Here is a 19,657-nt window from a genome sequence, read left to right as displayed (position 1 = left end):
CTGAGCCTTTGCAGCTGGGATGGTGTGTGAGAACAAATTTTCAGCTTCCAGACTCTCGTTTTTTTCCCTTCTCCCACCATTGGTATGACTTCACTCGTCTGACTGCATGGGAGTTGCAATCAGTATTTTGGGGGACAGACTGGTTTTTCTCATGAAGGCACACTGCCTCAGCGCCGCAGGGACCGAGGGCTTGCCGCTGACTCCGGTTCCTGTTGCAGCACAACTCATCGGCCATGGCCATAAACGAAGAGAGCCTCAACTCTCCCAGGGAGCGGAGCAGCACGTTCCCACGGCCTCCCTCCTGCCAGTGCTCGGGTAGCAAACTCCCTCCTGCTGCTGGGGACTGCAGGGGTTGGGGGGACTGTGTCACCCCGAGGGCTGCAAAATGAAGGACTCGCAGCCAAGCCAGCGGTGCTATAAAAAGCAGCATGCCTGGTACGAATCTCACTCTTACTCCTGGGCTTGAAGCAGGGGTAAGGCTATTGCTCGCCTCCCTAGGCTCAGACTTGTTTTCCAGCCTGAGCGTATCGAGGAGGATGCTGGCTGACTGTAGCCAAGGCAGGGAGGCTACGGAGGCTTGCTTCCCTCTGAGAGAGGGGAAAAATAAAATACAAAAGTTGGGTAAGCCAGTCCGAACCTCTCTGACAAGTCTTTTTTTTTTTTCTCCGCTGGCATGCTTCTCCCTTGCAAAAACAGAGACCAGACTTCCTGCTCTTTAGAAAAAACCCTCCGATTTCTTGAACCTTAGGGCTGAGGTGGAGAGACCGTGAGAAAGGGCTGTGGTTCGAGGTTGTATGTGGCACCAATTTCTCACACCTACTGAATACCGTGGAGTGCTGGGAGGGCTCAAACTCCAGCCCTTTCCTCCCCCCCGCCAAATTCCTGACCGGTGATGTTAATACATTACCGCACCAGTCTATCTGTGTGCTAAGGACCCACGGTCCTGGGGGTGCAATCCATCATCTTGTAAGGGATTTGTTGGGATTCTGTCTGCCATGATTAAAACCAATAATAATAAAAAGAAGCAGTCGTTCCCATCAGCTGCCTTGTGCCTCTACGAGTGGCCTGTGCATCTGGAAGCGCAGACCATCCCATGCGTCTTTCTGGAGCTGCCACCCTGCGAGAGGCAGGAGGGGACAGTCGAGGCTCATGCTGAAGGACCAGCCCTGCCTGCGTCCCTCCTCCGAGGTCTGCTCTTGTCACCAGCTTTCTCAAATGTCTCTTGTTTTGCTTGTGGAAGCTGTAAATTACCAGCTCGGGGCTTTCCCCGCCCATCACGCCGCAGTGACAGGTCAGTCTTTGCAGGGAATTTAATGAAGGCTAAACCAGGCAGAGTTTTATACCTGGCACGTGTGGATGCATGGCTGCACAACTGCACATCCTTCTTTGGGCAGAAATGGGATGTGCTTTTCTGGAGAAACCCCAAGATTCATTTAAAAAAGAAGAGTTGTTTTTTTTTTTAAGGGGGAGAGAGATCTCCGCTGTGCTGCCTGCGGTTTTTCTTCCATTTCTGCTCGATGAAAGTTCAGGCTGTATCATATTCTTTTCAGACGCCTGGGCGTGTCCTTATCGCCCCGTGCGTGACGCCTTTCCGCACCCCCCGGCTCCAGCTGGTCGGTGGGGACGGGCTCTGCGGCTGCTCCTGGGCGTGAAGCGGCTTTACCCTGCTGTTCGCATCTCGAAGGCGAGCCGTGATTTATAGGAGAAACGGGGAGACGTGGCTGAGACTGCACGGCTACGAGTGGGGTAGGGAAGCTTGGTATGAGAAAAAGGCTGAGGGTGAAGCATATACATGCATTTTTTTCCTCACCCCCTTGCCCCCCTTCTTGTTCAAACTCTGTAGCCTGGACTCTGAACAGAGCAATGCAGCTGAGGAATTACATGAATGTATGGGAGGGAGAGGCTTGGGCAGCATCTCTGGCTGCCTTTGACTGACAAGCTGATCTTTCGGAGCTAGGATAACCATCTCCCCCGAGACTAGGCTGCAATAAACTCCAGGCTGTGACATAATAATTTTTGATTTTATTTCTTTTCCCAGCCTCCCTGGATCGTACCGCTATCCACGCCCCCTTCCTTACCCAATGGGATGATTATCCAGCTGTAGTCTTTGCTATCAAGCCGTGTTACTCCTAAGCCACAGAAACTCATCCGTCGAGAAGCGTAACTGTTGCTTGCTGTCTGACTCGGTGATGGCCGTACCATAGAGGCTTTGCCAGCCCGTGTCCCCTGGTGTCAGGGAGCACAGCCGTGGTCGCTAGCGTCCAGCAGCAGCCTCTTGGCAGAGCGTTAATCAGGGGGTCGGGATGCCAGCTGGACCTCCGCTCCCTTCCCTACATCTTCCTGGCTTCGTGGTGACCTTGGACAAGCCCTTGGGCTTAGGGACGGGTTTCTGAAGGTGTCTTGATAGGTAGAGGTAAATCTGTGTCTTGGAGGGATCTTTGGAAAGGGCTGAGATGCTGAATGCCTAACACACATGCCTAACACTGGTACCCGTGGTGTGTGGCATCCCCTGGGACGCTGCTTTGAGCCAGCACATGTGTGATTTGCAGGGGTGGAGAGAAACTGAGCCATGGCAGCATGACCATGCACTGCACGCAAATGTCCTCAGCCATGACTTCTGTGGTGGCCTGACACCAGTTGTCCTGCGTGACGTGAGCGGAGGCGTTATCTGGGTATTTCAGCGTACTTGACTCAGTCACACAGATCCATTAGATGCTGTTTATAAGACATTAATAAGTGATTAATTTGTTGGCGGAAGGTCAAGTGGGTGAGGGAGATGCTCCTTTGTAGCCTTTTAAGGGTGTTCTCTTCCATTTCATGTGACAGGGTGAGCTGCACATCTCCATACCCCTGCCAATCATGTCTGGGCCCTTTATAAACGGGTGATAAATACAATACGAATTAAAGCCCGGCAGCAGGATAAACTCGACAGTCCCAGGCCGTATTCTGCACCGATATTGTATCTGGCACCGTGACAAGGCAACAGAGACTGCAGTGGATTACGTGGGAAGGGGAAGGTCCCTTGCATAGGTTTTTGGCATCTCCCTTTCCCCTAACCTCAACGGAGGGGCCAACGGGATGGCTGCCGGGGGGCTCAGGGCTACCCTTCCCAGTTCTTCTCCAGTTCGTGCAGCCCCATCTCTTGCAGGTGATATTTTTCAAGCGGTGGTAGACGCTGTTTCTTTCACAGGAGATGGGTCAATATATCCTCTGGGAAACAGCAGCCGCCATGCCAGGGGTTGCACATGGCTCCTCCTAAACCCTGTTCCCAAAACTTCTTCCCTCCTGACCCCTGGATCTGCGGGGGCAGCCTACCCAACAGAGGCAGCAACCAAAGTCAATGCTGTCCTGGCCCGATACCCCGGCGAGCTCAGGAGACAGGAATGTCCAATGTGCTGGTAGAGGGTTCCTGGGTTTTTCTGGCACAGGTCTGCAAAGCCCAAAGCCTCCGGGACGCATTTCATTTTCCTTTCTGGAATTAGCTTTAGTGCTGAAGGTTGGGTTTGGGCCAGCAAAGCTTCCTTTGAGCCGTCGGCCGTGCAAAAGACTCCTCGAGTCTTCAGCCTTTCCCTTAAACACAGCTCATCTGGTGCCAGAAATTTCCCTCGCCTGAATATTATAATCTCCTCAAGTGCCAGTGAACAATTGCCCAAAGGAAATGTGACCTTTCCAGCAACGCTGGCTTGTCTGGAGCGGGCGTTCGTGGCCGCGTGGAACTGCGCAGCCAGAGCGCGGGTGCCCGTATCGTTCTTCTGCGGGAGGAGGAGGTGTTTTGTAGAGCGAATGGAAATAAAACCCCTCCCTTGGCTGGGGGTCCGGAGGGAGGTGAAGTCAGGAGCTGGATGTGAAATGGGCAGCCAGCCCCAGTCAGAGCAGAAGTCTGAGCATCCCAGACGCTTGGCAAACTGTGGCTCCGTGGCCAAAGCTGAACCGAGGTGCTTTCAGCTGGTCCTTAGACCTGCAGGATCTCCTCCCCTCCTCAGGAGGAGATAAGCCCCTTCCACAAAGAGTGTTTTGCCCCAAACCAAGACCTCCAAAAGCTGTTGGCAGAGATGTAGGGATTGCATAAGAGAAACGACCTGGCCCTGTGATGAGGTCTTGCCAGAGCAAGCCTTGCCATAGCTCCTGGCTGCCAGGGCAGCAAAGTGGTCTCTACTCTCCCTCTCCCCCTTCTCCAGTTCCCCTAATGTTTGCATGAGGGGGTGAATTTCCTTTCACCAGCATGAAAATCCCTCTATATGGGCAGGTGACTGGATGCAGGAGTGTAGCACGCCGTAGCTCATCTTGCAAGTCTTCAAGTCTTCTTACTTTCCATTTCCTTGTCCTGTGTTGGGTGAAATGAAGTGGGGAGCTCTCAGTCCCACCAGCAGCTATGACCCTGCTTCTTCCCAAAACTTCCCCAGCCTGGGACCGACCTGGGAAAGTGTTGGCTGGAGGTGAAGGCAGAGGTACGCAGTGTCAGCCTGATCCTGAAGCGCCGGGTAATTTTTTCTAGAAATGGGAAAGATGGTTGTGCAATACCACTGTGGGCTGAGCACGTTGAGTTACCAAATGTGATTGCGAGCAATTAGAGCAAACGGGAGACCGCGGCCCCTTCTTAGAAAACGGAACCGTTTGGAAATTAAATCTTTCCACCTTTTTGCTTTGAAAGGCAATTTAACAGCTGACCCCCTCCTCACACTTGGGCTTGTCCAAACTGAAATGGCACATTCAGTCTGTGGTCCAACAGACCCTTGTAGCTAACGAAAATGCAAGAACTTTGGCAAGGTTTAGTTTCTCATTTGTTTGGGGGCCTTTTTGTTTCTTTTTCATTGAAGACAAATATTTGTGCTGTCAGTCAAAAAGGAATTGTCCTTTTCCCTCCGTTTGTTGGTGTGACTACTGAACCCCAAAGCATCGCTTATTAAACCTTGCTCCGCTGCCAGCCTGTTTGGGCATGAGAGAGTGCTCTGAATCCCCTAACAAAATGATTTTAGGTGTTTGCTGGAGGGTGCTGATATTTCTGAACCCAGGGAGAGTGGGGGCTCAGTGAGGGCTTTATCCACAGCCCTTATTGCTGAGAGGAGCAGGCACGAAGCTTGCAGCATCGCAGCCCCACCATGATGCTCAGTGTGTCTGAGCCACATCCCAGTGCGGCGGTGGGCAGCTCGGAGGCTGGTTTGCTCTGCGGCAAAAGTTGCTGGGAAAGATATTTCCCTGCTTGTACAGAAAAATCCTTCTCCCCAAAACGGTCGCCCCTGGCTCTGTCCTCAGCCCGTTCGGAGGATGCAGGGACAGAATAGCGAGCCGGTGAGGTCATGGGGAGAGAGTTAGTCACATCCAACTGGGAAAGGGAGAGGGCTGCCAACCAACGTTGCTCTCGTACCGCGGAAAGCTTGCATGGTTTGGAGGGGACCCCCCTCCAGGCTCCCCCGGGCACCCCGGCTAAGCTGGGGGGGTTGGTGCAATGCTGCTTCTGCAGCGGCTTTCCAAGGAGCTGGAGGAGGGGGCAAAGGAAGTAAGTCGAAATCTAATTTGTTCTGGCATAAACGTGGACCTTATTTCTTGTAACTGGGGCGATATGGGCGAGAGGGGGTTAAGAGCCTTTCCAAATCGGAGACTATCTGGAGCTGTCGCACAAGGGAGGGAGATCATGGCAGAGTTTAATGAATGACTTCATTTATATATTTAAAAAAAAAAAAAAAAACAAAAACCAACAACACGGTGGCTTCCTGCCAGGCTCACAGACAAGGGTTTCTATGGGAACCTGGGGGAAAACAATAAATAGGAGTGTGGGATGAGTAGGGAAGAGAGGAGGGGATTCCAGGCTCTGGTCCGGGTCCGCTTTGTTCCCCATGGAGAGCAAGGTGGCAAGGAGTGACGAGGGGGGAGAAGGGGAAAGGGTGGCTGAATTTGCTGCTTGCAAAAAGGCCCCACCCAAAATAAGGCAGGCAGTAATTACACGGCAGCGGAGCGGTCTCTTAGCCGAGTCCCGAGATCTGCTTCGTTCCCTGCTCCCCTGTGGGCTCAACGGGGATGGGTGACCTGTCTCCGTCTGGCTCCATGTCCTGGCTCTGCCACCTGGGGGGAGGTGGGAATTTGGGAGGGCAGGGATGCGGGGTCACCCCTAGCCTCCTGCCAGGGCGGCGGTGGGACCACCCCACAAAGGGATGCTACCGGGGCTAAGCTTGGCGGTCCTGCCAGCGCTGCAGAGTAAAATAGGCTCCGAGTGAGTCTCCCCTAGAAAAGTTGACAAGGTTCATAGTGTAATTAGAAAAGCCAAATTTTTTGTGAACATAATGTCTCAATTAATCTCAAGGTGGGTTGGTTTTTTTTTTTCCTTTCCTTTGCTGAGAGAGGGAGGGGATCTGTCCTGAACCTCAAAAGAAAACAGCATCTTGAGAGGCCCTTGGAGAAGTGAGACCCTCTGGCATGGTTCGTAGTCCAGGCTGTGGGCAGAGCCGGGCAGGCTGGCAGAGTGGCACTTCTGGGGTCAGCTGAAACCTGCCCCCCGTTCACTCAAACTGGGCTGAAACAAGCCTCAACTGAGGCATTTTTGGTTTTTTGTCCCAGTTTGAATTGATGTTGCGCTCTATCTCCTACTGAGCAGGTTCATCCTATAGGGACTGCAGTCCTCGGGGTGTGCCCGAAGCGGGGGGAGGCGCAGGTCGGGCTGGGTGCTGCTGCTGGCAGGAGATTGCCTTCCTGACTCCCGTGTGCGTGCCTCGCACAAGAGCGTTTCTGTAAATAGGCTTGCAAATACCAGGTGGAACAGCCTTCATGGTCTGTTTTGGACCCGGCTGAGCCAGGGGTGAGTGGGGTGAGGGAGCCCCAGCATCTGCCCCGGCATCAGCCGCGGGTACCACGAGTCAGACCTGCCCTGCTCCGGCTGCCATTGCAGGCCCTTTGGGTGAGCGGTGACCGCGCCACCACGGCGCGTCCCTTTCTGCCTGCACCCCAGCTGGTGCTGCCAGCGGTGGAGAAGGAGCCGATGCCATGCTGAGACAGGCGTTATCGCCGGAGGAGGAATGTGGCAGCTGCCTTATCGCTTCCTCGGGCATGTGAGAGGCCGTTCTGCTGCCAGAGGCGTTATTATCCAGCAGCTGAGACGTCTGGGAGAAGCCAGGGCAGGTTTTTCTTCTCTGCAGGGGAGGAAGGAAGCTCGGCAGGGCAGAGCAGGACACAGCCGCTGCCCTCCGCTGCTGTTCCCTCTGCTCCTGGTCAGGCAGGAGCAGCTCAACTGCTTAAGGAAACTACCTCCAGGGTGCAGATCTCGCCCTCCCTGGGCCAAAGCTTGAGATGGGGGCGTGGGATTTCTTGCAGCACTGCAAGACCCTTTACAAAGCTGCTTTGCAGGGAACGGTGCTTCCCAGTGGGCTTCCAGCCCGCGGCGAGGTGGCTGGTCTGGGGGAAGGGGGATACGCACCACATCTTCCTCGGGGTTGGGAAAGGCTCTCCCGCACCCCTCTCCCAGTCTGCGTGTCCCACCTTATCCTTGCACATCGGTCGGTCCCGCTGCGGAGCCCTGCCGATGGAGGCAGGGATGTCGCTTCGAGGACCACCACTCACGCTGGCAGCGCTCCTCTGCAGGAGCCCCCCGCTTGCCCGAGGGGAGACCAGGCACCTCGGGGGATCATTGCCAGGTTTTGTAGGTGCTGCCCGACAGCGTTAAGGATGGGTTTTCCCTCTGGCTTGGCAGGCTGACAGCGCAGTGGAGCGTGGAAGACGAGGAGGAGGCGGCAAGAGAGCGGCGGCGGCGGGAGCGGGAGAAGCAGCTGAGGTCCCAGGCAGAAGAGGGCTTGAACGGCACTGGCTCCTGCTCGGAGAGCGCGGGTCCGGCACAGGAAAACCAGTAAGAAATACCCGCGGACAAATCCTTCAGCAACACACTCTCTCCTTACAGCAAAACCCTCCTGCATCCAAGAACTGGGTGCCTCTGTTGTTCGGGGTAGTTTGGGGAGACGGGGAAGTTCCCTAATAGGTTTGGGTTGGGGGATTTAGCCCAGACTAACAAACAGCGTGTTTCTAGTTTGGGCAGAAAAAGCCAGAATCCCTGCTTTGCTCTTTCTTTTGGCTGGAGGCTGGGTGTTTTCCTGCCCTGAGAGTTTAAACTAGGACAGTTTGGGTAAGGCTGAGCTCAGGCAGGGAGTCCTCATCACCAGGGATTTCAGTGCCTGGTTAAATTTCAGCTTGTGAATCATCCTACGCCGAAACTAATGGAAGTTCCTGATACGTGCAAAGACAGACACGTGCCTGAGGACGAAAGGCACAACCCCGGGCAGATCACGGCGCTGGCGGTCGACCGAGTGATCACCTCTCCTGGCCGGGCTCCCCGCTCCTCCCTCGGAGGATGCTGCCCCGGCCATGGGGAGCATGGAGCAGCTCCTGAGCTGGTTAAAGTTAACTTGATGCTTTAATGGGGGCGGTCCTAAATGGATATAGCTCAGGAGGCATTTATGGAGATTCTGAGCTATCTGCTGTCAGAGAGGAAACTCTTGGAGAAGGGATAGGATGACCAGTCACATCCCCAGCATCCCACCGCAGCCGCCCCGTGCCCACGGTTCAGCAGCCCAGGTGCTGTGCAGCATTGGAGCTAGCACAAAACCCAGCCTGCACTCTTGAGTTGCCAAACTCTGTCTTAAAGACCCTAGTCTTCCCACTATTTATGTGTTAAACTTATTTCTAAATATATTAAACACAATGGAAAAGTGGCCGCAGGATTTGGGGTTACAGTCAGAGAGAAGCGGCAGCTTCATTTTACTGGAAAAATAGCAAAAGCTATTTATAAAAATCTATTTTTTTCCATGAAAAGATCAGTTTTTTCCTCAGATACTTTCAAAATTATTCTGGAATTTTTTTTTTTTTTTTTTTTTTTTTTTTTTTTTTTGTCTAAAAGCATTGCAAAGAAGCTTCAAAATCTTTTGTGGAAATACACCCGGTGACATTCTGCAGACAAAACCACTGCAGTCTGCCCTAAAAGCAAACAGAAGATCTGGAAAGTAATAATAATCGTTAGCTTTTCCAACCCCCTCCCCTTCACATGGGGGCTGGAAAATAATTCGTAAAGGTCTTTAAAACGGCAGACAAGATCTCTGGTCTCTGCTTTACCGGAGACGCTGTGAGCGGCCTCGGGCACAGAGCAGCAGCCCCAGTAACCCAGCTTGCAGGCTCCAGTCCCGTGGGCACAGGCATAGACGCGCTGCTGACCCCACGGGACCATTGGCATTGCCCGAATTTAATTGAGTGCTTAAGTATCTGCGAAGGGGGACAGGGAGAACACCTAAAATGAGGGGTTTTGCTCCCTGCTCCACGATGCTTGAGCTTGCTGGGCCAGCCTTCACCAGAAGGATGTTTCTTCTTCTCTGGCCATCCCCTGGTTTCTTCCATGGCTGCTGACAGCCACCTGGGCTTGCTCATGCAGCTGGGGTCAGCCCTGGCTATTAATCTTCCGAAAAGCTTTGCTCTCTCTTGTGTAAACACTGTCCCCTCCTTCCCTCAGCTCTTCCCGCGCTGGGACTCATCCCATCCATGTCACTCCTGTTTGTGCAAACCTGCCCGCGGCATTTCCTTGCACCAAAGAGACAGAACGAAGCTCCTCTCTTCCCTTCCCCCCACTAAAAAAAAAAGGAGAAATAACCTGCAAAACAGTGGGTTTGCAGGAAAGACGTGCGTGGCCTTGGGAGCCAGAGGGATGGACGTCAGCTTAAGCAGTGCTGATGGGCTGTGCTGGCTCGGTGCTTCCCCTGGGGCCCTGTTTGCAGAGGGGCACAGGGAAGCGACCAGTTTTCAAACAGCATTCAGCCAGTCTCCCTTGCTCCCTGGGAGCTTTTCTGAGAGCCTGAGCACGTGTTTGTGGCTGGGGCCACAAGTACCGGAGCAATTCTGCCTTGGGCATCATCAGTGCTGCAGCTCACCCGAAGCCCTGACCTGGGACTCCGCAGATCTGTGGTCCCGTCCTGGCTCTGCATCAAATTTCCTGAGGTTGTCCTGGGGCATCCACAAGCTACTGCTACAGACGCAGCGGAAAATAATCCAGCTTGGGCTGCGATGTCCTAGACTGACACAGCATCGCTGCTCGGCAGTCTAGGGGGATGCTGAAGCACGGCGGGAGCTGAGCTGTGCTCAAAGTTATGGCTGAGCAGCCATTTTTGGTGTGCCCCCCCCTGCTACCCTCCCCAGTGAGGGCACGTGTTTTTTGTAAACCCTCAGCTCCTGCAGTCGGTTCAATATGAGAATCCCGAATCTCAGAGAAATGCCCCATATTTCAAGCCACTGGGGTCACAGAGGAGGCTAAGCATCTCCTGATACCTCCTAAGAGCCCAGAAAGGCAAAGAGAAGACTCACCCACATTTATTATGTATTTTGAATCTCTGAGTTTTAAACTAATCTGTGGGTCCCACACGCTAATTCCCACTCCCAGGCGATGTGACCGCCCTGCATCCCAAAAACAGCTATGAAGCCACCTCCTCAGGCCGATGCTTGCCACGTGGCTGCCCACCCAGGACCCCCAGCCGGGAGGCGATTCTCCTTGCGAACGCAAGGAAAGAAACAGGAAAACCCCAACAATCCCTGTGCACAGCCAGCCCACGTCTGCTGCCGGCAGCTGTGCATCCCGGGAGTGCTGCGGCTCCGCACAGCAGTTGGGTATTCACAGGCGGGGACCCAGAGTCGTGCAAGCGCACATGACTGGCTCAAAGCTGTAGAGAAATGTGAAGATCCAACCCAGAACTTGAGCCAGTGTCCTAATATTTAGGTCTTCGTGCCTTCCTCATCCAGCGATCCATTCAGGCCAGATCCCCCTGATGTCTTTTCCATGGGGCTGCGTACAAGCGTAGGACAAGCAGCAACCAAGTTTGAAATACCTCTGGTCCAAACAAACTAGGGCCAGCTCTGGTGCAGAAGAAAACCATGGACTTTTTGGTTTTGATGTGCTGCGTGTCTTTTGCTCGCCTGCGTGCAGTCCCGGAGGCCGGGCGTGCAGCGGGGTGCTGCCGCTGGAGACACGGAGCGGCTCCTTCTTCCTCTCCATCTCGCAGTGATGCCCTGAGAGACCCCCCTTTTGTACAAGGGCGCTCCTAAGCATGTGGCAAAGGCGTCTTTCCTGTAATGGAGAAGGCTTCAAGTGGGATTTGGGAGCAGCCAGGGGAAAGAAGATGTAATAACTGGAGGGAGAGAAAGATGGTATCAGGCTGGGGCTCTTTCAGGCCAGGTTTGGGGTTTTTTGCATCTCATCCTAATTTTCCTTCTTGCTGTGTTTCAGCTATGACTTTAAGCCATCTGGGACTTCGGAGCTGGAGGAAGATGAGGGCTTCAGCGACTGGTCCCAGAAGCTCGAGCAGCGCAAACAGAGGTGGGTAGGACACAGCCGGACCGAGAGGAAGGGAACCACCGTGCCCAGCAAAAGGACCGTCCCCGAGGAGGGGTGACCAAGCCCAGGTCGAGCCTAGCATGCGTAAGAACGAGGCCAGAGGCTGGAGCATCAGCAGGGCAGGACAGGTCCTGTGCTGCTGGGACGGATGCTCTCCGCCTGCCGTTTGGGCTAGCGGGGAGGAACAGGCTCAGGGACTGCCCCAGGCTTGGGGGATGTTTGGATTGAGCTTTGCACTCCAAGCAATGGCAGCCCGCCAGGGTGCCTGGGTTTGGAGGAGTGACAACAGCGGATTTAAGCCACCTGAGCTGCTGCAGGGGCTGAAACGGCCTCTAACATAATCCAGGCCAGCCTAAAAAGCTGTTCTAAGTTATTGCTGCTTCCTGGCTCATGTCAGCGTAGTGGGTGTTATGGCCGCAGCCCACCTTCTGCTTGACTCCTCTTTCGGCGGGGGAAAAGAGGCAGCAAAGAGCCCTGAGAGGTGCTTGTGTGCCAGCTTTTTAGTGCCCGTCTCCCATCACTCTCCCCTTGCTGAGCTGAACCAAACTCCTGCCTTAACCACTTCCCTTGGACAGCATCTACCTGCATGTGAACTCTGTGACTCAGCTCTCTCGGCAGCTTGATTTTATAGGAAATTTTGCCCCCGTGATGACACAGCCTCTTCTTTACCCCTGAGACCGAAAAAATGCCTAAGATTAATATTTACTGCTGAACAAATAAATAGAGCTCGCCTCTTTCTTACTTTTTTTCCAAACACTGCAGCTAAACCACTCTGCAAGCTGTACCTTTGCAGCCCTGACCCCACAAGCATTGCTCAGCCATCTCGCCATGGCGTTGACTATCACATCTGTGGGAGCAATTAGAAATCAGCCCCATCTGCTTTTTCGGCATGTTGCCTCTTTTTCCACCACCCCCCCCCCCCCCCCCTTACAGAGAGCTTCTCCGGAGAGAAAGGCTGCTGCTGTTTCCCTCCTTGGCCTTCAAAAGAGAATTAGCTGGAAGGGTTGCGTTATCCTTTCCAGAAATTGCTCCTTGGGTTTTTATGTGATGCTTGTGTTTATTCTGTAGCGGGGCAGGAGGGTGCTGAGCAGGGGAGGTGGCATCCGTGGCAGGTGAAGCCCATCAGAGAGGGGTGGTGCTTTAAAGGCAGCGGCCGGAGGTGGGCAGGCTTTTGGCTGGAGGCTGGTTGGGAGAGGCGGCTGAAGGAGCTCAGACCCTGTGGGCTTGCTGGGAGCGGGCTTTTTGCAAAAGTTGGGCTTGCTTCCTAGCGGGTGGCTATACCCTATAAAGTCCCTTCAGCAGCTTTGCCCTTGTTCACCTGCCTCACCTGAAGGACAGGCTCAGAGCGTGGTGCGAGCACAGGTAGGCTGTGTGTCTGCCGCTGGCTGGGGTTTCCCAACTCCCCCTCTCTCCTGCTGAGCTGAATACGGAGCAAACCCTGCTTTTTCAGGTGAAGGATGTTTAGGTGGTGGCTACAAATGAGGGGATGGAGGCAGTTGCTCTCTGTTGGATGGAGCACAGAAATGGTGTGGCCAGTGGGAGTAGGGAGGTGATCGTGCCCCTGTACTCAGCGCTGGTGAGGCCACACCTCGAATGCTGTGTTCAGTTTTGGGCCCCTCACTCCAAGAAGGACATTGAGGTGCTGGAGCGTGTCCAGAGAAGGGCGACAGAGCTGGTGAGGGGTCTGGAGCACAAGTCTGATGAGGAGCGGCTGAGGGAGCTGGGGTTGTTCAGCCTGGAGAAGAGGAGGCTGAGGGGAGACCTCATCGCTCTCTCCAACTGCCTGAAAGGGGGTTGTGGGGAGGTGGGTGTTGGCCTCTTCTCCCAAGTGACTAGTGACAGGACTAGAGGAAATGGCCTCAAGTTGCGCCAGGGGAGGTTCAGATTGGATATTAGGAAAAATTTCTTTACTGAGGGAGTGGTGAGACACTGGAAGAGGCTGCCCAGGGAGGTGGTGGAGTCACCATCACTGGAGGTGTTCAAGGAACGTGTGGACGTGGCACTGTGGGACATGGTTTAGTGGGCATGGTGGAGTTGGGTTGATGGTTGGACTTGATGATCTTACAGGTCTTTTCCAACCGTAGTGATTCTGGGATTCTGTGTGATTCTGAGCTAAAACAGCTTGTGCGTCCCCGAGGGCCTTGGTGCTAAGGCATGTTTTCTTTTTGGTTCTGGTTCCCCACTTTATGGGGGGAGATCCATGCTATCAGCTGCATGCAAGAGGGTGGGAGCAGACTAGCTGCCTCCCATACAGAATTGGTGTGGTGCAAAAGGCATCTTATAGACTGCATTATATCTGCTGGCCTTAATTTTTAATATGAGCTTGCGCTTCAGCCGGAGGCATTGCTGGCATCCTGGTTCAGAGAAACTAGTTACCTGGGCCTTCAGAGCCCGTTCACTGTTGGCGACTGTGCTGTCCATGATTAGTAGCAAGCCAAGCGAGCCAGCATATGCATCAGCTTTTTCCCCATGCGGTCAGTGAGGAGGGCTGTGAGCTGCCTTCCCAGCAGCAGAGAGGTGGGTGGAAAAGTCTTGCTTGAACTTTTCTTCATGTTTTGGTGCTGGCTGGTGAGGCAGAAGTGGTGAGTCAGCCTTGCACTTTGGCAGCTGCCTGCTAGCCAGCTCTCTAGCCTTGCTGTCACAAGCCGGGTGATTTTCTAAGAAATGGGTGGGAGGAGAAAGCTATTCTCTGCCCGGGGAAAGTAAGATGGCAATAACATCTTGGTGCGCGGCTGTGAGCCAGTGAGAGCTCTGGAGTTACGTGCTTCCACTGACTCTGTACCCAAAGGCATGGGCTGCTCCGCTTTTGCAAAGCTGATTGCTTAAACATACTCCCGGCTCTCCTTTCTGCAGCCTCGGAGACCTGGAGGAATCCTCTTGTACAAACTCTCTTGTGGTTTTTTAAACCGAAGTCAAGGGGTGACCCTGGCTGCTTTGGGACTCCTTTGTTTTACTGGGCTATGACATGAGTGACATGAATAGAGGTGTAATTTATTCCAGCGGGCAAAACTGAGGCTTGGGGTCAGGTGTAGATATAGCATTGCTTGTGAAGCGCTGTGCCTTGCGAACAAAAAAAAAAACCACATGAGTGGCTGTGCAGCCTTGCCCTGCAGTTCAGCTTCAGCTAGGGAAAAGGGGAATCTTGGGAAGCATGTTCACGTGTCGTTGGTTGGATCCTTCTCCAGCGAGAGGCTCCGTTAACGTGGAAGACAGGTTTAGGCAGAGGAAGGCTGTGTTTGCTGCTCCACGTTGAACTGATGCTGGGAACCATGGGGGCAGTGTCAGATCTGTGTTTGTGCACTAGGACCACAGAGCACGCTGGTTCACCTGGGATTTTGGCTGTAGCTGAGCAGTGAATTGAGCCAGCACCACACCATGGTGGTAGTGTCCTCTCTGCCTAGGGGCTGAGCGGAGGTCCGATCTCTGTTTTCCAGTGGGTCTTGCCTGCGGTGGGGCTGGAAAGGTGCAGATACCTTCAGCTGTGCCACAATTCTTAGTTGAGCTGCGGCTTAGACATTCCAAGTGTGGGAGTGTGATGTGACTGCTGTAACATCTGGGCACCTGGAACTGGATGGGGCCGTGAGGTGGCTGTGAGCCGTGGTGTAAAACACCCAGCAAGTTGTAGGTTTGGGGGAGTGATAAAACCGTATTTCTAGAGGTCTGAGGCACCTGATGGTGTCTGTAGGCTCATAACATGTTTTGCTTCTTTGACCTCTCTCCCCCACCTCTAGGTCTCCACGACAGTCGTATGAAGAAGAGGACGGTGGTGTGAGGGAAGCTGAAGTCAAACTGGAGCAGATCCAGCTGGATCAGGAAAGACTGGAGGAGATCCAGGAGGAGAATGTGGTTATCAGGGAGGAAGAGAGGCTGTGCCAGGAGGAAGAAGTCGTCCAAGAGCAGGAGGAAGAGGAGATAGCCGAGCAAGAGGTGGGATCAGGAGGAGCTGACCTTCTCTCCACAGGGCTGGTGGGAGAGCTGGGTCTGGGGGCTGCTCTCCAAGAACTGAGCTCACCATTGCTGCTTACACTGCTGGGTGTTGAGGCCACGTAGGCATGCTTTTATGGCATAACCTGGGGCTGGTGCCACTCCTGCCTACGTGCCTTCTTGGGGTCACTGCAGGCAGCGTCTGTCCTCTTGCGAGGGCGGTGTGTTTGCTCCCAGAGTTTGTGATGGTTTAGTCATGTCCCTGCAATACCGAGAAGAAAAGTGCTACTATCTCTCCTGTGGTTTTGTGGGCAGTGAGTAGCTCTTCAGGAGAACTCAAATCTCAATTTTACGGCTTGTTTTTCTCTCCCCAGCCTTTATTGCACCTTTGGAGCACCTTGGCCTGATGGATCTTTAAGTCTTGCATTGCTCCCAGCTGAGGTTTTCTTTCTTTGCTCTTCTGACATGGTTAATGAGAGAGACAAAGCTGGAACTTGAGTGGTGTTGAAGTCCGTTAGTGTGGCTGAGCTTCAAATACCTTTTGTTGTAAATGGATTTTGACTTGCTGAGGCTAGTATGCTTCTTGCATTTGAACAGTGTGTGTGACTCTTTCTAGCCCTTTATTTTAAAGGCAGCTGCTCTCTCTCCTTGTGGCCTTTTTAGAGAAATTCATGTTTTCTTATCTCAATAGTGGTAAGAAATCTTTATTAACTGATGCAAGGACCCCTTTCCATATCTCTTTGGAACATTGAACCTGCAAAATTTCTTCAATTTACCCACCGCCCCATATGACACATGAGCTTCTTCCTGGATGTTGCAAAATTAGATGATGTGAAGTCAAAGTTTCTGTGCTCGTGTGTTTGTTTAGTGTAAAGCAGGAAGCCCAGGAGACGGGGGAAAAATCACTTTTGTAGCATAGTAAGCAGTTTGACCAGCTCACTTCCCGGCTTGTTCATTTTCTGCACTCAGGAAAAGAAGAGAAGGAGAAATGAAGAAGAAGAAGAAACACCAGAAAAACGCCAGAAGGCCCCCAGCCCTGCTAGCCTGGAAGAGGAGGAGCTGTGCTCTGACCACACTGCAGCGTGCTCCACAAAGGTTTGTTCCTGGGGCCCTTCTGGAGGCGATGGCAGCTATCGCGATAGAACACCTAACTAATGATGAGGAAAGATGACCCAGGTCTTACTGTAACATAGGGTGTGAATCCTGTTATTCCACTCCTGCTACAGGCTGGGACAAATAACCTGATGTGTTTCCCTCATCTTCTTTAGTTGTCAACCTCCTCTCCTCCTACTTTGCTAGCTTGAGCTGTTGGAGGCTGTAACTATCTCTGTGTATATTTTGCCAATCACCGTAAAAGTCTAAAGTTCATTGAGGACTTCAGGGAATATTGTAATAGCGAGAAAGATGTCTGTGCTTTAAGCTTGTGAATTTGATCAAAGACGACATGTGAGCTTAATCAGAAAATGAAGCTTCCCTTCCCAAAAAAAAAAACCCAACCCCGAAACTTGAAGCACTGGAATTTCCCTATCTTACTTAGAATAAAAGCAGAAACTATGACTTAAGTTTTTAAACAAACTGGTATTCCTGATCTGTGAAACACCTTGTCTTTCCCCAATCCCATCTGTCTGCATTGATGCTCTTGCGAAACTTCCATTTTTAACACCACCTGAATTGCATCTCATGACTTCTGTTGCATTTACTACAAATCCTTGGTTCTCTGCATGTGCTTTTAAATACAATAGATACAGATAAGTGTTTTCTATGATGAATGGCTTTTTGTCTTTGTAAGCCCTAAGCTTGTTGATGGTAGCAGCGAGGGAAAGGCCTGGGTAGCCTGTTAATCTGCTGTTGGTATTATCTTTGCTTTCGTGCATTTAGATCTGTGCTATTTGCTTCTTAGTCAATATTTCCTGGATGGGGAGGATTGTGTAAGCACTTCCTCTTGCACCAGTAAATAGATCGTAAGAGGAAGGTTTCATCATCTACAGCCGTCAGATTCTTGCTCTTCATAGAGAAGCCTTTTTAAAGTCAAATGAAAAGAGGGGAGAAAGGGTGGGTTTCGATGCAGGCCATGTGCTAATGTTAGGTTTGAAAAGTGGGGTGGGGATGGCCAAAGCATATCCCTGGAGTGGGACCGGTGGGGAAATGTGGGAAACGCTTCCAGTGCGTTTTTATGTGCTGAAACTCTCGTCATTACAACCCCAAAACACGCATAGCTTCCTGACCTGAGCTTAACAGCTGCTGCTGCTAGGATTAGCCCAGGGAAAGGTTTAGAAATATAGTCTCTGTGTTTTATAACGGTGATGTCAGAGCTCACCAATACACAAAACCGAATGTAAAGCTGTTCAGGAAAAATATGAACTTGGGATCTTTCCAAAGGAAAGCAGGGCTTTGTGTGAACAGTAAGAATTAAACACATTGACCACCAAGAAAGTGTTTTGGTATGGGAACACTCAGCAGAAACACCGCTTGTAGTGGAAAGGCGAGAGCATCTGCAGCGGGCGGTGAGCTCCCCTGCCAGCTGTGGCTGGTGGAGGCCAGGTACACATCTGGGGCAGGCAGTGTGATGGGGTGTCTGGGGTTCAGAGGGCCGGTGTGGCCTGGCGGCCAAAAGGGACGTGTGATGGCAGGGGGGAAGCCTTGTACCAGCCCCGTTTTCATCCCAGGCTGCTTGTGAGCTCTGAGTTTTGAGGTTGGCTGAGTGAGCAACTGTGGTTTCTTCTGGCACTCAGCAAGTGCTTTGAATCAGAGAAATGCATGACTCTTGCTGCAACAAATTGCCCTATGGGGCCAAGGGAGATGGTCTCCAAATAGATTAGGGGACGTTTGTTCCCACCTAGACTGTCATGCTGAGATCTACTGTCACCTACAGCCTGTTTCTAGGCCTCTCTGTGTTTAACTTGATGCTCCTTTTTAACATTTCAGAAGGGTGGTTTGCACCTGCACAGCATCTCTCTGGCAAGGTTGGCAAGGTTTTTCCTGTTGATACCTTATCTACTTGTAGTTGAGAAGCTGAGACATGGGCAGGGATCTACCAGATTCCCCTTTCAGGTGCTGTTATGCCCCACGAGGTGCCAACCTGCCCATCAAAGTCCCAGAGGGATGGGCAACCCAATCTCTGCAGTCACTGCTCAGGCAAGCACCAATTCCTCCGGCACCAAGCGAAGGAGCGAGCTGGCAGCAGGCAGACAGCCTGCCCAGCAGAAACTGCTGGCTGGTGGGATATCTGTCACGCTGCTGTGTTAGGACACTGTAGAGTGGCTCTCCCTAGCATACCTCTATCAGTCAGGGTCGCACCATTTGTTGGTGGTTGTGCTCTTCTCTAATGGGCCTTATGCTATTTGGCACAGCTGTTAAACGTGTTCTCTCTGTAACACTGTCTTGTCTTCTGCTTAGTTAAAAGTTAGCACTGGCATCCTGAAAGTGTCTTAAAATGAGCGCTTAGCACTGCTTTTTATCTGCTAACTTGGTAGATGATGTTTCCCTGTGGCACAGACAGCGGTATATGGGGAGAGAAGGCTCCCTGTTACTTGGTTGCTGCTCCTTGGCTCTGTAGGAGCTGCTGTTAAGGAATAGCCGCCCCTTTGACTTGAAAGTGTTTTTTTTTCTCTGTGTTCTTGTTTTTTGGGGCATGGAAGAGCTGTGAGGTTCAGCAACACTTCAGCTGTCCTTTATTCAGTTGTTGTGAAGAGTTTGCTTGCCTTCCTGTCTTGGCCAAAGAGTTCTTGCACAGGAGCCTCTTGTGCAAAACTCTCTTTCCTGATGGCTTAACCCAAAGGACTGCCTTACAGGTGGCTCCATGTGCTGTATTGCCCTGTCTGTGTGCTTCTCTGGTGTGGATAAGCTGATGTAACTCATGCCAGTGCTGCTTTCATGCTTGGCTCTTCTGCAGATGTGGCTGGCAGTGCCTCTAGTTTTCCCCCTCGTCTTCCCACACTTGCCACTTTCTCTTTTGTGTCTGGCTAAGAAACCAAGTGTCTGAGAAAGATAGCTGGTCCTTGAGCAGGGAAAATGATCTTGGTTGCTGTTTCAGCTGTCAGTCAAGCTGCACATTGTTGGTTTGTCCCTGAAACTGGTTGGGTTGCTACTGTGCACTGGTGCTTTTGGTTGGGGTTCTGCTCACCTGCCTTGGAAAGGGGATGCTCGCTGTCTCTGTGACCAGCATGGGAACATGGGACTGAGTGAGGCATTTCTAACCAAAATCTGGGTGAGGGAGCAGGGAAGAGAAGTGGTTGAACTATGGTCAGCTGAGGTCACCTACATGCACCTGAGGTCCGTGGAAAAAAGTAATATCTTTGTTTTCTCTCTCCCACCTTAGATCACGGACAGAACCGAGTCGCTGAACCGCTCAATAAAGAAAAGGTATTTCTAGGGTTGATCTCAGGG

The 19,657-nt window shown here is 52.4% G+C and overlaps 1 protein-coding gene across 2 annotated transcripts in view; it reads left to right on the top strand.

Annotated features, from left to right (window-relative positions):
• Positions 1-19,657, top strand: part of LSP1 (lymphocyte specific protein 1) — a 51,691-nt gene that overhangs the window by 18,505 nt on the left and 13,529 nt on the right. For both annotated transcript variants that reach the window (XM_059825820.1, XM_059825821.1), the window contains exons 2-6: positions 7,679-7,831; positions 11,240-11,329; positions 15,079-15,274; positions 16,241-16,366; positions 19,590-19,633. In XM_059825820.1, coding sequence (XP_059681803.1) covers positions 7,679-7,831; positions 11,240-11,329; positions 15,079-15,274; positions 16,241-16,366; positions 19,590-19,633 — 609 coding nt within the window. The remainder of the gene's footprint in view (positions 1-7,678; positions 7,832-11,239; positions 11,330-15,078; positions 15,275-16,240; positions 16,367-19,589; positions 19,634-19,657) is intronic.

Source organism: Gavia stellata, chromosome 17 (assembly GCF_030936135.1).
Source record: "Gavia stellata isolate bGavSte3 chromosome 17, bGavSte3.hap2, whole genome shotgun sequence".
Classification (NCBI taxonomy): Eukaryota; Metazoa; Chordata; class Aves; order Gaviiformes; family Gaviidae; genus Gavia; species Gavia stellata.
Note: the sequence above shows the minus strand (reverse complement) of the source record. Positions and strands in the feature narration are given on the sequence as shown.